At 42.0% G+C, this 16,751-nt stretch overlaps 1 protein-coding gene across 1 annotated transcript; it reads left to right on the top strand.

Annotated features, from left to right (window-relative positions):
* Positions 1-4,863: 4,863 nt before the first annotated feature.
* On the top strand, positions 4,864-16,286 carry LOC106585545 (apical junction component 1 homolog). Its single transcript, XM_014171887.2, has 2 exons — positions 4,864-5,187; positions 11,119-16,286. Exon 2 carries the CDS (start codon positions 11,173-11,175, stop codon positions 14,443-14,445), a length of 3,273 nt encoding a protein of 1,090 aa, XP_014027362.1. The 5' UTR covers positions 4,864-5,187; positions 11,119-11,172; the 3' UTR covers positions 14,446-16,286.
* The last annotated feature ends 465 nt before the right edge of the window (positions 16,287-16,751 follow it).

Below are 16,751 nucleotides of genomic sequence, written 5' to 3' on the forward strand. Positions count from 1 at the left end.
TCATTCTAAATCATATATTATACAGTACCAGTAAAACGTTTGGACACACCTACTCATTCCAAGGTTTTTCTTTAGCTGTACAATTTTTTTTTACTACATTGTAGAATAATAGTGAAAACATCAAACCGATGAAATAACACATATGGAATCATGTAGTAACCAAAAAAGTGTTAACTTGTTATGGATAGGGGGCAGTATTTTCACGGCCGGATAAAAGACGTACCCGATTTAATCTGGTTATTACTCCTGCCCAGAAACTAGAATATGCATATAATTAGTAGCTTTGGATAGAAAACACTCCAAAGTTTCTAAAACTGTTTGAATGGTGTTTGTGAGTATAACAGAACTCAAATGGCAGGCCAAAACCTGAGAAGATTCTGTACAGGAAGTACCCTGTCTGACCATTTCTTGGCCTTCTTTGTCATCTCTATCCAAAACAGAGGATCTCTGCTGTAACGTGACACTTTCTAAGGCTCCCATAGGCTCTGAGAAGGCGCCAGAACGTTGAATGATGACTCTGCAGTCTCTGGCTGAAAAACAGTAGCGCATTTGGATAGTGGTCGATCTGAGAACAATGAGACGGGCGTGCGCATGCACGTGAAGAGGCCATTTTACAGGGGCTGAGTCACTGGCTTACTGGTGTTCTTCCATGCCGTCCATGGGAGGGGTGCGTCACTTGAGTGGGTTGAGTCACTGACGTGGTCTTCCTGTCTGGGTTGGCGCCCCCCCTTGGGTTGTGCCATGGCGGAGATCGTTGTGGGCTATACTCGGCCTTGTCTTAGGACGGTAAGTTGGTGGTTGGAGACATCCCTCTAGTGGTGTGGGGGCTGTGCTTTGGCAAAGTGGGTGGGGTTATATCCTGCCTGTTTGGCCCTGTCCGGGGGTATCATCGGATGGTGCCACAGTGTCTTCTGATCCCTCCTGTCTCAGCCTCCAGTATTTATGCTGCAGTAGTTTATGTGTCGGGGGGCTAGGGTCAGTCTGTTACATCTGGAGTATTTCTCTTGTCTTATCCGGTGTCCTGTGTGAATTTAAATATGCTCTCTCTAATTCTCTCTTTCTCTCGTTCTGTCTTTCTCTCGGAGGACCTGAGCCCTAGGACCATGCCTCAGGACTACCTGGTATGATGACTCCTTGCTGTCCCCAGTCCACCTGGCCGTGCTGCTGCTCCAGTTTCAACTGTTCTGCCTGCGGCTATGGAACCCTGACCTGTTCACCGGACGTGCTTGTTGCACCCTCGACAACTACTATGATTATTATTATTTGACCATGCTGGTCATTTATGAACATTTTAACATCTTGACCATGTTCTGTTATAATATCCACCCTGCACAGCCAGAAGAGGACTGGCCACCCCTCATAGCCTGGTTCCTCTCTAGGTTTCTTCCTAGGTTTTTGGCCTTTCTAGGGAGTTTTTCCTAGGGAGTTTTTCCTAGCCACTCTGCTACTTTCACATGCATTGCTTGCTGTTTGGGGTTTTAGGCTGGGTTTCTGTACAGCACTTTGAGATATCAGCTGATGTACGAAGGGCTATATAAATAAATCTGATTTGATTTTACATTTTCAGTCTTTGAACGAAAACAACGACTCCCGGTCGGAATATTATCGCTATTTTACGAGAAAAATCGCATAATTTTTTTTTTTAAACAGCGTTTGACATGCTTTGAAGTACGGTAATGGAATATTTTGAATTTTTTTGTCACGAAACGCGCCGGCGCGTCACCCTTCGTTACCCTTCGGATAGTGTCTTGAACGCACGAACAAAACGCCGCTATTTGGATATAACTATGGATTATTTGGAACCAAACCAACATTTGTTGTTGAAGTAGAAGTCCTGGGAGTGCATTCTGACGAAGAACAGCAAAGGTAATCCAATTTTTCTTGTAGTAAATCTGAGTTTGGTGAGTACCAAACTTGGTGGGTGTCAAAATAGCTAGCCTGTGATGGCCGGGCTATCTACTCTGAATATTGCAAAATGTGCTTTCACCGAAAATCTATTTTAAAATCGGACACCGCGATTGCATAAAGGAGTTCTGTATCTATAATTCTTAAAATAATTGTTATGTTTTTTGTGAACGTTTATTGTGAGTAATTTAGTAAATTCACCGGAAGTGTTCGGTGGGAATGCTAGTTCTGAACGTCACATGCTAATGTAAAAAGCTGGTTTTTTTATATAAATATGAACTTGATTGAACAAAACATGCATGTATTTTATAACATAATGTCCTAGCAGTGTCATCTGATGAAGATCATCAAAGGTTAGTGCTGCATTTAGCTGTGGTTTTGGTTTTTGTGACATTATATGCTAGCTTGAAAAATGGGTGTCTGATTATTTCTGGCTGGGTACTCTCCTGACATAATCTAATGTTTTGTTTTCATTGTAAAGCCTTTTTGAAATCGGACAGTGTGGTTAGATAAAGGAGAGTCTTGTCTTTAAAATGGTGTAAAATAGTCATATGTTTGAAAAATTGAAGTTTTCGGATTTTCGAGGAGTTTGTATTTCGCGCCACGCCCTATCATTGGATATTGGAGCGGTGTTCCGCTAGCGGAACGTCTAGATGTAAGAGGTTTTAAACCAATCAAAATATATGTTATATTGGAGATTATTCAAAGTACCCACCCTTAGCCTTGATTACAGCTTTGTACACTCTTGGCATTCTCTCAACCAGCTTCATCATGAAGTCACCTGGAATGTATTTCAATTAACAGGTGTGCCTTATTTAAAGTTCATTTGTGGAATTTCTTTCCTTCTTAATGCATTTGAGCCAATCAGTTGTGTTGTGGCAAGGTAGGGGTGGTATACAGAAGATAGCCCTATTTGGTAAAAGACCAAGTTCATATCATGGCAAGAACAGCTCAAATAAGCAAAGAGAAACGACAGTCCGTCATTACTTTAAGACATGGTCAGTCAATCTGGAAAATGTCAATAACTTTGAAAGTTTCTTCAAGTGCAGTTGCAAAAACCATCAAGCGCTATGATGAAACTGGCTCTCCTGAGGACCGCCACAGCAAAGGAAGACCCAGAGTTATCTCTGCTGCAGAGGATAAGTTCATTAGAGTTACCAACCTCAGAAATTGCAGCCCAAATAAAAGCTTCACAGAGTTCAAGTAACAGACACATCTCAGCATCAACTGTTCAGAGGAGACTACGTGAATCAGGCCTTTATGGTTACATTTCTGCAAAGGACACCAATAATAAGAAGAGACTTGCTTGGGCCAAGAAACACGAGCAATGGACATTAAACCGGTGGAAATCTGTCCTTTGGTCTAATGTGTCTAAATTTGCGATTTTTGGTTCCAACCGCCATGTCTTTGTGAGACGCAGTGTAGGTGAACAGATGATCTCTGCATGTGTAGTTCCCACCGTGAAGCATGGAGGAGGAGGTGGGATGTTGTGGCGATGCTTTTCTGTTGACACTGTCAGTGATTTATTTAGAATTCAAGGCACACTTAACCAGCATAGCTACCACAGCATTCTGCAGTGATACGTCATCCCATCTGGTTTGCACTTAGTGGGACTATAATTTGTTTTTCAACAGGACAATAACCCAACACACCTCCAGGCTGTGTAAGGGCTATTTGACCAAGAAGGACAGTGATGGATTGTTGCATCAGATGACCTGGCCTCCACATTCACTCAACCTTAACCCAGTTGAGATGGTTTGGGATGAGTTGGACTGCAGAGTGAAGGAAAAGCAGCCAACAAGTGCTCAGCATATGTGGGAACTCCTTCAAGACGGTTGGAAAAGCATCCCAGGTGAAGCTGGTTGAGAGAATGCCAAGAATGTACAGAGCTGTCATCAAGGAAAAGGGTGGCTACTTTGAAGAATCTCAAATATAAAATATATTTTGATTTGTTTCAAACTTTTTTGGTTACTACATGATTCCATATGTGTTATTTAGTAGTGTAGATGTCTTAACTATTATTATACAATGTAGAAAATAGTCAAATTAAAGAAAAGTCCTTGAATGAGTAGGTTTCCAAACTTTTGACTGGTACATGTGGGATGAGACAGATGGAGGAGTCTGGCTCACCAATAGGAGTTGTTTTTGCTCTGCCAATAGAACTGTAAGCCCAGGCATGAGAAGAAATGCAAGTACAGTGTTAATGCTCCCTATTCTATTGCTATGGGAAACTGGTCTGGTGCTGTACTGTATGTTATATGTCCACAGAGATGTGGAGGGCATCATTTCAATCTTCATGAGAACTATCTGTACGGTGTTTCTCTCCTCTCTCTGTGTGAGACTGCTTTAGTAAGCAGTTTTACTGCAGCAGCTGGTGACTACTGCTTTGGGGCCCACATTGTGCTGTCACCATCATCAATTCAACTAATGCAGAAACTGTGTCTAGGTGAGATTGAGGAGCAGGTGCGGGGAGCTGGAGTCATTACCCTGTGCTGATGAGAGGTCACTGTTTCAGAGGTTTTGCTTTGCTATCTTGTTTTTTTCTTCACTGAAGAGCCCCAAATAATTTTGACATGTATCCACCATTTTATCATCAGTAGTCTTTCTACTGTTGTGCAAGAGACTATTGTGAGTTAATCGTATGTAACACAATGAGTGAAGAACTTGTGTGAACACAGCAGGGAGCTTTTTAGGTGTACATTTGAACATGCTGCCATGCCTCATCTCACATAGTACATTTTGGTGAGGAAATAATGTCAGTTTAATAAATAACATGCCATTAATAAGCAAATAATGAAGAGTTAATTTTTATTGACAGGATACCTGTGAGAGCTCAGCGAAAATGATTGGTGAATTATTTTCCCATATGAACAGTGATGAAAAATGAGCATTAATTTTCGTGTCTGCAGCTACTTTCATGAACACAGATAGTATGCAATTCTCCTCACAGACATGTATTTAATAAGCATGACACAGTCCCTTATAAACGCTCATCAGCACGCAAGCATACGAACTCACATGCTAATGCACGCGAGCGCGTCATTTACCGCCCATAAGCGCAGACTCAGACACACCCCCTTATTGCTACGAGTGCTTCACATAAACCATGAGGGCGCACTAAATCACTGTTGACTGTGTTGTGGACAACATGTAGCACTAAATGCGAAGATGGCATGATTATTATAAAGACTGTATAAGAGATGTAGTAAAGCTGCACCTAACAGGAGCCAAGGATTGATCATGTAGCCCACATATGATGGAAGCGGATCATTGGCGTGAAGGGTAAGATGATATCCACTCCTATTTGATGATGGAATGAAAGGACGTGTTTCAAAATTCTCCGTTTTTCCTCTGAGTACGGCCACAACATGTTGGTCTATTTGAGCGTGTGATTACCTCTCCTCGGATGATGTCTTCGATGTTCAAATACATTGGGTCAGCAATGCCGTGCCGCATCAATAAACGAGGACAAAGTGTGCTTCAGATCTTGGTGTGCCAAAATCACACCTTTGAAAATAGAAAAGCTCAATGATAACTGTCCTTTCAAATGCAGCCATCGGATCAAATCATGACACTGTTACAATAGCGCATATTAGACCTATTGCATCAATGCATTTTCCCAACAGTTGTCTCTGTGGATAAACTGTTTACTTTCTTATCAATTGTTTAGAGGGAATTTGACAATTTGCGACATGGACAGGTTGCCTATGTAGGTTAAGTTGGATTCGTTTCACGTAGAGAGAGTGCATAACTGTGGCCCATCGAGCATCTATTGAAAACGAGCCTATTTGAATGTTTCAGTGTGTGCTGAGTGTATCCAGGCGACATGGCATGTGGTATGTGAGTGTAGCCAATGTTATTTGTACTAGTTTACAGTGTTAAAGTGAAAGTGGTCCCGCTTGCCCCTTGATGCACTTCTGTAGCCTATGGCAAAATATTTTATTTTAACTCAAGTCTCTCTTCCATCGATGATATAGGCCTACATAATCATGGACAAGCATTAATATTGTGTATAGGCCTATGCATAAGCCAAATAAACGATATCTGTTGCCTACTCTGTATACTGAAGACATTACTGTCAGGTAAATGGCTATTTTCTCCAGATTGCAATGATTTCCTAATTTTCAAATGAGACAACGCAAACAGAGTAGGGCTATCATGATTCAGCCATATAATGTCAATTCTGATATTTGGATTTCAGCAACATCAAAAGAGACAAAAAGTTACACATTCCAGAGATTCACCATAGTTCAGCTCAAAGGTGTGTTTTCTTATTTTATTAGCCTCTGGATAAATAGCCTTCTTTAACCAAAGGACATACAGTACCAAGGCCATAAATCTGCATCCTTTGTGACCTTTTATAAAAAATGCTGTCACTGATGACTTACCCTCTAAAAAGGACATTCAATGCCTTTATCAGCATGAGATCAAATCAGGTGACTTTGTTATGTTGGGCGATAGCATAATGGATTGCATAATGGTGGAAAGAGGGTATGATTCTACACACATACACACACAAACACACACGTCTGCACTTCAATGTCAGTGTTGTCAATTTTCCTACTTTCTGAGTAATACTGTATATTATTAATTAATTCCATCCTCTTTGCTATTTTGGGTAGCATGGCTGACACAGATGTCAGATTGATTAGAGAATATTCATGCTTCAGTGGCATTTCAGTGGTGGCCATCAATTAGACAGCGACCAATGTAATGAAAAATAAATAGCCATAATTAAAAACATTTATCTTGTCAAAAAATATTTGGTTATGCTTCATCTTACAGTCTGCCACAATATTTCTTGTGTATTTCCTTAGAAATAACATTGTAAAATAGTAGTAACATAATAATAATCAAATAATTATATTGTTGATGTTAATTTAAACAAACACACCATTTCTAAATATTTTCATACCAGGTTGTTAGTTATCAATTGTGTTACACCCGACCCAATGGTGTAATATTTAAAAAGGACATATTTGCTGTACGTTGAAATCTGGTTTGAAAATTGTAATTACAAGATGAGTCAGTGGCTGTAACCATGGTACATGATTTAATAGTATCTGTAGGTCTGGTAAGGTTATGATTATTGTGTGTAGATGATATTTAGGTGTGTTGTGGACACATTATGGGGGAGACGTTTGGTCAGACCTCTCTCCTCAGGATGAACAGATGGTATCTCAGGGTTAGCTCATGGGCGAGAGCCAACAAGGGAGCCTCTATGTTTGTCTCTCTGTCATGAAAATATGCTTTAAAAGTCAAATGAAAAAGCATTACAAGCAAGGTCTATGTGCAAAAATATTGAAATGTTTGCACTATTTGAAACATGGACACTCCCTAATTCTTGGTTTTAAACAGAGACACATTATTTATATTCCATTTCTTCATATAAACAGTGGTCAACTATACCCCTTTGTTTATTACAATGTACTGTTGTTTAAGATATGAATAGCAAGCTATGTACTAATGAAATACTCTGTGTGTACTGAAAGCCACTATGCCACTGAATCTATTCTGTTGAAAATCTATTTATTGGGTGAAACAAAGAGTCAGTGATCTTGACTCTTGGAAACAAACCATTGGCATCTTACATAGCCTTTAATTTTTTTTTTTTTTGGGGGGGGGTTGACTGTCGTCTACAATCAATGGAAAGGGACTTATTTACTGAGGAGTTGCCAGTCACTATTATACTTTTTGTATATATTGTCACGCCTGCTCCCGCTCCCCCTCACTGACGCTTTCGGCTCCCCAGCATTACGCACTCCTGCCATCATCATTACGCACAACTGCCTTCCCCCGTCACGTGCATCAGCGATGATTGGACTCACCTGGACTCAATCACCTCTGTCATTACCTCCCCTATATCTGTCTGGTTCCCCGCTCTGTTCCCTTCTTCAGCATTAATTGTCGTTTGTTGTTGTTTACCTGTGTGCTGACGCTGTTCCTGTTTTGTTACCTGTCTGTTCCTGAATAAATGTTGACTCTCCATATCTGCTTCTCATCTCCGGCGTCGGTTGTTACAGAATGCTGAAGCCTTCATACGAAGCATCGGGGAGTGCTGGCGTTCCGATTGGTGGTGATGTCGGGTCCGGGGGCGCCACCGATGGAACAGGGGGTGCCTAAGCCAGCTCGTCGGGCTGTCACGCCCTAGCTGGTGCGAGAGGTTCTTGCCCCGGTTGGCTCGGAAGCCGCCCATCCCACATCGGGCCTCAGCCGGATCGTCAGGTTTTTACGCCCAGCCAGCTCGTCAGGCTGCTACGCCTCCGCCGGATCATCGGGCTCCCATGCCTCAGCGGGATTGACAGGCTTTCACGCCCCAGCCGGATCGTCGGGCTCCTATGCCTCTGCCGGTTCGTCGGGAGTTTACGCCCAGCCGGCTTGTCCAGCGCCCGTGCCTCAGCCGGCACGTCAGACTCGCCCAGGTGGGACGCCAGGTGGCACCCCTAGAGGGGGGGTACTGTCACACCTGCTCCCGCTCCCCCTCCCTGGTGCTCGATTAGGCGCCAGGCTCCCCAGCACTACGCACTCCTGCCACCATCATTACACACACCTGCCTTCCCCCCGTCATGCGCTTCAGCGATTATTGGACTCACCTGGACTCAATCACCTCTGTCATTACCTCCCCTATATCTGTCTGGTTCCCCGCTCTGTTCTTTGCTTCAGCATTAATTGTCATTTGTCGTTATTTACCCGTGTGCTGACGCTGTTCCTGTTTTGTTACCTGTCTGTTCCTGAATACATTTTGACTATCCTTACCTGCTTGTCATCGGGTTGTTACATATATACAGTGCCTTGCAAAAGTATTCATCCCCCTTGGCATTTTTCCTATTTTGTTGCATTACAACCTGTAATTGAAATGTATTTTTATTTGGATTTCATGTAATGGACATACACAAAATAGTCAAAATTGGTTAAGTGAAATGAAAAAAAATAACTTGTTTAAAAAATAAAATAAAAAAATTAATAAAAACTGAAAAGTGGTGCATACATATGTATTCACCCCCTTTGCTATGAAGCCCCTAAATAAGATCTGGTGCAACCAATTACCTTCAGAAGTCACATAATTAGTTAAATAAAGAGGGCCGCCCATCAAAACTCATGGACGAAGCAAGGAGGGCATTAATCAGAGACGCAACAAAGAGACGAAAGATAACCCTGAAGGAGCTGCAAAGCTCCACAGCAGAGATTGGAGTATCTGTCCATAGGACCACTTTAAGCTGTACATTCCACAGAGCTGGGTTTTACGGAAGAGTGGCCAGAAAAAAAAACATTGCTTGAAGAAAAAATAAGCAAACACATTTGGTGTTTGCCAAAAGGCATGTGGGAGACTCCCCAAACATATGGAAGAAGGTACTCTGGTTAAACAAGACTAAAGTTTTGCTTTTTGGCCATCAAGGAAAGCGCTATGTCTGGCGCAAACCCAACACCTCTCATCACCAAGAGAATACCATCCCCACAGTGAAGCATGGTGGTGGCAGCATCATGCTGTGGGAATGTTTATCATCAGCAGGGACTGGGAAACTGGTCAGAATTGAAGGAATGATGGATGGCGCTAAATACAGGGAAATTCTTGAGGGAAACCTGTTTCAGTCTTCTAGAGATTTGAGACTGGGATGGAGGTTCACCTTCCAGCAGGACAATGACCCTAAGCATACTGCTAAAGCAACACTTGAGTGGTTTAAATGTCTTGGAATGGCCTAGTCAAAGCCCAGACCTCAGTACAATCGAGAATCTGTGGTATGACTTAAAGATTGCTGTACACCAGCAGAACCCATCCAACTTGAAGGAGCTGGAGCAGTTTTGCCTTGAAGAATGGGCAAAAATCCCAGTGGCTAGATGTGCCAACCTTATAGAGACATACCCCAAGAGACTTGCAGCTGTAATTGCTGCAAAATGTGGCTCTACAAAGTATTGACTTTCGGGGGCGTGAATAGTTATGCACGCTCAAGTTTTCTGTTTTTTTGTCATATTTCCTGTTTGCTTCACAATAAAAATATTTTGCATCTTCAAAGTGGTAGGCATGTTGTGTAAATCAAATGATACAAACCTCCAAAAAATGAATTTTAATTCCAGGTTGTAAGGCAACAAAATAGGAAAAATGCCAAGGGGGATGAATACTTTCGCAAGCCACTATAGGTTTGGATCCTTACAGAATCATTCCCAAAGTGCTTGAAACAAACCATTGAATTATTCAATGTGGTTTAGTGACTCTTTTTCTCTAGAGTGAATGATTACAGAGACAGATATCTGTACAAATACAGTTTTGCACTATTTTCATGACCAGACTTTGTATTTAAGATCCCACTAAGACTAAGTCTGATTTGTTATTACAATACAGTACTGATAATTTACTACCTCTTAGAAATGCAGTACTTTTTTGGAGGGGAACATCCACAGTTTCAGTATTTGTTACTTTAATTGTTTCTCTATTTTTAAATGTTAATTTATGGGCCTTGCCTATATTAGTACACTTTTAGAAGACAGGGTTACAAAGGGGTTCTTCGGTTGTTCCCATAAGAGAACACTTTTTGGTTCCAGATAGAACCCTTTTTGGTTCCAGGTAGAACTCTTTTGGTTTCCATGTAAAACCCTCTGTGGAAAGGCTTTTACTTGGAACCCAAAAGTGTTCTACCTGGAACCGAAGGGTTCTAGCTGGATCCAAATAGTGTTCTTCAAAGGGTTCTCCTATGGGGACAGATGAAGAACCCTTTTAGGTTCTAGATAACACCTTTTTTCTAAGAGTGTGTTGTGTTTCTCAAGTGTTGATCCTGTGCAAGATGTTAATCTTAGATTTAGATGCTGTGTAAAGCATCTTGGCAATATGATGGGCAGTAAAATCGAGATTTCCCATTCTCCTAAAATTAGAACAACCTTGTGTGGCACACTGCAGAAAAGCACATCACAGCATGATACAATTAAATCCTTCATCTGTTTCTTCTCTAGCTATGTGAAAATCCACAGATTACAGGCTCCAAGTTTAAGATGCTTTACTAGATGTGAACTTTTCCTTCTTTTCATTGGATCTGAAATGAAATAGGCCTACAGTATGGAAGATAAAAGTGCTGAATTAAATAATAATTAGATTATTTATGTTGGTAATCTCTGTCATCATAACATGTTAATGTCTGTGTAGAACCACTTCTAAATTTTTTAAGAAAATTTGTGTATGTTTTACTATGGATATAAAATGCTTCTCTATCTTTCTTTTCTCAGGTCTTATTGATCTTGAATCAATCTGAATGGGGAGATCGGAGGAGTCCCTATAAGATGACACGCACAGATCCCTCTGATATACTGGTATCTACTCTGTATCGGGACATCAAACTAAATCCCATCACTGGGGACTCCGTTTCGCTCAGCCCCTTCCAACAATGTGACTCGCAAATGATTGACAAACTGGAGCGACACACGGAAACCATTAACAAAAGACACTGCCGTAGCTTTGACTACCTTGAGTCATTGGACGACCCACAGCCCTTTTCTGCCTCAATGGAGTATCCTGACAAGAGGACTGAGCATCAGGGGGTGCATAAAGAGGTGACCTGGAATGGCCTGGATCATCCAGGACACCTCCGTTTCTCGTCCCCTGATCTGTTCAACACTAGACTACCCCCACCACAGCATGCCAACCCAAACAAAACCAGTCAGGCCACGAGGTCATATTCAAAGAAGAGGACAAGATCAAAAAGTGCTCCCAGAGTCAAGACCACCCTTACCCCTGTGCCCATGTCAGTCTCCCCACCGGTAACCAGGAGAGGACGAGATGTCCCACAGGCTGTACCAGACCCCCCTCTTAGGACATCTGAACCACACCGGGACTCTTACTCCTCTAACCAGGCTTTTTCGAACGAGGTACACCCTATAAAACTGCAACCACACTCTCCCCTCTACGTCTCAGACTGTTTCTCTGAGGAGAGCAAACAGGATGAGCCAGCCATCACTCCTCATGTCAGGTGTCGTGTGGATATCAAGCCAGATGCAGCGGTCCTGCAGCACACAGCCAGGAGGTCTCAGAGCATGAGGACTGAACATCCCTGGCAGAGATACTCCTACTTCAGTCAGAGCAGAGGTCTGTCTGTGCCACGGCAGGTACGGACACCCACACCAAACGACTGTTACAGTGGCGATTATAGACAAACATATCAGTACACTACCTGCGGGCCCCCCAGCTACATCCAGCCAGTAGACATGCGAAGGGTGCCCTCCACTATAATGCCAAGGGAATACTTGTCAAGGGAGCAGAGGACTCTTTCAAACCCCAGTATACCCACTAAATTCTTCTACACTGAGGATCCGACCAGATACCCTGTCCACTCCTCTGCTAGAGCGTACTATCAGGATGATAATTCCAGCCTCACCAGCCAAGGCAGTACTCTTAATGGTCAGTATGTGCATGATCCACGGACTCGCTGGGTTCACACTCTCCCAGTCCGGCCATATTATACAGAGCAACACTTGTCCAGCAGAGACCCTGTGCAGGCTGTCTATACCAGACCTTACTCCACAAGCGAGGCAGGGCCATACTTTGCTCAAACACAACAGGCAAGAGCGTACTATGGGGAAGAACCCAGGGGCTATCCCTGTCAGTCTAATGGCTCCGGGATGTTATACAGCAAGCCGTACAACCCCCCAGCAGAACAGTATATTCCTTACAGGGCGTATCACACAGAAGGCCGTCGACGTACACAAATGTCCCAGGCCTATGCAGATGACTGGTATCGTTCAAGTATGTCTGGATACTCCAACCAGTCCTCTCAGCTGACACCACAGAGAGTAAGACAAGAGCCAGTAATGTCCCCCTGGTTTGAAAACAGTTATGTAGAGCCAACCAGACTGGGAGCAGAAGTCAGAAAACACTCAAAGTCCTGGGACAATATTCTTTATCCTCGTCATGACAGGGAGCAAGCAGTGCCATGTGGACGCAGCTATGATAATCTGTTATACCAGGGGAGACATGCTCTGTTTCCTAATGATACACCAAAGCCAGTTATACTCAATCTATCTAGTTCACCAAGGCGCTATGCTGCCCTGTCCCTCTCTGAAAACTCCTTAGAGAAAGGTCCAAACAATCCTGGAAGGAACACTAAGGCTGGGCTATGGTTTGTAACTCCTGAGATCACAATAACCGACAATGACATACGCACACGTAACCACAAACAGCAAGATGTGCATTCAGCCACCTGGGATGCACTGGATTGTGAAAAGCTGCCAACTCTAAATGTTCTTCATCATCAAGAGCAGCCACCTGAGTCAGCGGAACTGACCAAAGACAGACAACACAAAGATTATTCCCTGCAGCAGAGCCTAGAGCAACTGGACGAGCTGCTAGCTGATCTTGTCACTGATTACAAACCCTCGACCAGCAGGCGGCCTAGTCAGGATTTAATGAACCAACTAAAACAGTTGATTAGTGAGGATGATGAAAAAGGAAAGCTAATATCTTCAGGCCTAGAGAGTCTAGGAGGCCTAGAGAGTCTAGGAACTCTGAACTCACCAATCGCCTCCACTAAAACCAGCCCTGACACCATCAAAGACCCAGACAGTGGGTGTGATGGCTTACAGAGCATACAAAGGAGTCCAGAGGAGATCTCCCCAGACCACAGCACAGACGACGATGACACCATGATGTGTGCCAACAAGAAGTGCAAGCGGACAGAGACCCTGTTCAATGCCTGTCTTTACTTCAAATCCTGTCATAGTTGCTACACCTTCTACTGCTCCCGGAACTGCCGTCGGGACGACTGGGACAGCCATAAAGAGAACTGTCTATATGGGCGTATCAGTAGTGTGTGCAGGCACATGCTGAAGTACTGCAGAGAGAACTCTGAGATCCATAAAGCCTTCTCTCGCATTGCCAAAGCTGGCTACCTTTCCAGAGGGAGAGGCATTCTTTTCCTGGGCTTTGCTAACCCAGGGACTGCTGACAACTTCCTGAAGGTTGGGCTTGAGAGCCTTGTCATGTCCCCCACATATCTGTCTCTAAGAGAGCTGGACAGCTTCAAAGACAACCTGGGGGATTACTGTAAGGACCTGCAGCAGGCTGGCAATGAGTATGACCCCAATGAATGTTTTCTCTTGAATGTATCCATAGCTGTTGGTGAACTAGTGCCTAACAGACCCTCACCAAGAGTCCAAACACCAACAGTCCGAAAATATGCAAAGATTTCGTTGGCCTCCTCCAGCCCAGATAAAAAGGTCTTCAAGAAGGAAAGTGACATGGAGACACTCATTCTCACCCCGCCACCAGGCACACCTGATATTGACAAAGAGGGAAAGGAGGGTATGAAAGCCAGAGAGATCTGCTTTATCAATATCCAACGTGAGCTCAGGACCAGGGGAGTCTTCCTGCGTCATGAGTATCCCAAAATATACCGTCAACTCTGTGAATTTGTGGAGAGCAACAAGAGATTCACGCCCACTACAATTTACCCCATAGATAAGAGAACAGGGAAGCAGTTCATGTGTATGATCATGGCTGCTTCTGAGCCCAGAACGCTAGACTGGGTGGGCACCCCCCATCTCCTGGATGATATTATATAGTACTGACCTGTGCACCTCTGATGTCACCTATATGTACATGTATATACATGTGATTTAACAGATATTTATGATGGATGTTTGTAGATACACATGTATTTTACATCAGAAAGGAAGATTGTTAAAGGGATACTTCAGGATTTTGGCAGTGAAGCTCTTTATCTATTTCCCCATTATCACATGAAATCGTGGATACTATTTTATGTCTCTAACTAGCACAATTACTAACTAGCGTTAGCGCAATGACTGGATGTCTATGGTAACTGCCAGCATGCTAGTAGATACCATAGACTTCCACTCATCGTGCTAATGCTAGTTAGCATTATCTCGCGAAACTACCTCTAACTTCCTTCAAACTGGATGCAGAGACATAGAAACGGTATCCATGAGTTCATCTGACTCTGGGGAAGTAGATAAAGGGCTTAATTGCCAAAATCCTGAAGTATCCCTACTACCAGAAGTAATGTTTGCATATTAATCACTAAGAATTAGATATTATTTAGAAGTGATTCATACAAACAATGTGCAGGAAAGGTTGACTGACGTGCCACACACAAACAAACTATAATGTAACACTTTATCATTGTAGTTTTTGGTTGAAGTAGCGTTGTTTTGATCCTGTTACACTGAAATAGTTTGATCTGCATGTAAAATGGTCATGCTGTATTTCCAAGTCGTTATTTAACTGAATATAACTGAATATAACTGAGGGAGACACTACTATTAAGAGCATTTCTAAAGTAAACTAGATTAAAGCTTCAAAGCATAATCTCCACTAGTGTTCTACTTGTTGAAGCTTTTCTCAGCAGCTGGAATATATAAAAAAATACTGACTGTTGTATTTCTGCAGATGCTTCATTATATCCAGAAAATTATTCTAATTTGAATATCAAGAAACTCTTGAAATTGCTGTGTTGTGCCAGGGTCTGGGTAGAAATCTTAGTTAATACTATTAATATCACTACTGATAATAATACTTTCATTATGCCTACGTATGGATAAAAAAAATCAGGTGTCTACATCTACGCTCTGAATCCCCTCACCCCTTGAGTTTCCCAGTTGTTGATTTTGTTTTAGGCATTTGAATTGCACCCTCTTTCATCACTTTGTTTAGATTTGTACTAATTCTACACTGCTAAATTCATTGTAACACGCTTGATAACTTGTTTGATAGTGGCCTTCAGTAGAAAATGCATTTGACAGAAAGCAATGTGTGGATTTGTTTTGTAAGGCTTGACTCTTGACTGTAAATTAATGTGGTGCATTTGCTTGACATTGCAAATGAACATTTATTTTGCTTAAAGCACGTTATTTATATTCAGGTATTTTAATATTGATTATGCTCATCATAAGACTGACAATGGTTATAATAAACTGACATTCAATGCTTGTAAATTGAATATTATTTTCGAAGGTATATGAAATATTAGTACTACTATTTTTGGTTGAGGATAAAATGTTTTAACTAACACATTTGTTGAAGAATATCTATTAATATCCTATTCCGCCCAATGTATTTCATACCTGTAAATGAACACACAAATGCAATAAAAAGAAAAAAAGAAAATAACAACTTAACATTTAAACAGGACATATTGGTAATGCTAAGTTGGAGCTTTGAGCTGCTATGAGCTTCTTTTGCACTTGAACATAAATTATACAGAATGTCTCCTAATGCATCTACACAGCACTGAAACAAGCATGTTATGTTTCCATTGATAGAGCCTGATATATCTAAAGTTGCTATTTTTTCCTCCTGCAAGATGTCACCCAATTTTCTATTTTGTGATGTTTATAACCCATGTATAATAAATTGAAAATAAAGGCTGACCTTTCTCTTTGCATTTCGCTTCTAGAGTAAACCATGCAGAGCCTTATATTCAGACATATCAAGGCTCTTGAGTAAACCATACAAATCACTAAATCAATGATCATACAATGTGATGCATAGACCAAGTTGAAGGACACACAATAACAACTTGGTATTTAGTCTTTCCCCTTTATTTTTGTTGGTCTTACAATTTAGGACCAAAATAAACACTATGTATATGGGAAGTCTGTAGTTATTCACACTTCTATCAGATAGCCCTGAAGGACAGTCGGAATTACTTGAAGACTGAATAAATCGAACATCCTCGTCTAACTGAAGCATTGACTAGCTGTAAATCAAATCAGCCATGCCACATTAAAGACCATTCTCTGCACCGCAAGCTAGAACTCCAGAAAGCCTACAGCCCATTAAACAGACCAAGACAATGCAGATAATTATTTAAATGGTATCTCAATATTACTTAAATGTTGATAGTGAC

The sequence above is a fragment of the Salmo salar genome, chromosome ssa24 (genome assembly GCF_905237065.1).
Source record: "Salmo salar chromosome ssa24, Ssal_v3.1, whole genome shotgun sequence".
Classification (NCBI taxonomy): domain Eukaryota; kingdom Metazoa; phylum Chordata; class Actinopteri; order Salmoniformes; family Salmonidae; genus Salmo; species Salmo salar.

Coding starts and splice junctions, on each gene's coding strand:
- LOC106585545 (XM_014171887.2), top strand. CDS start 11,173: ATGACACGCACAGATCCCTCTGATATACTGGTATCTACTCTGTATCGG.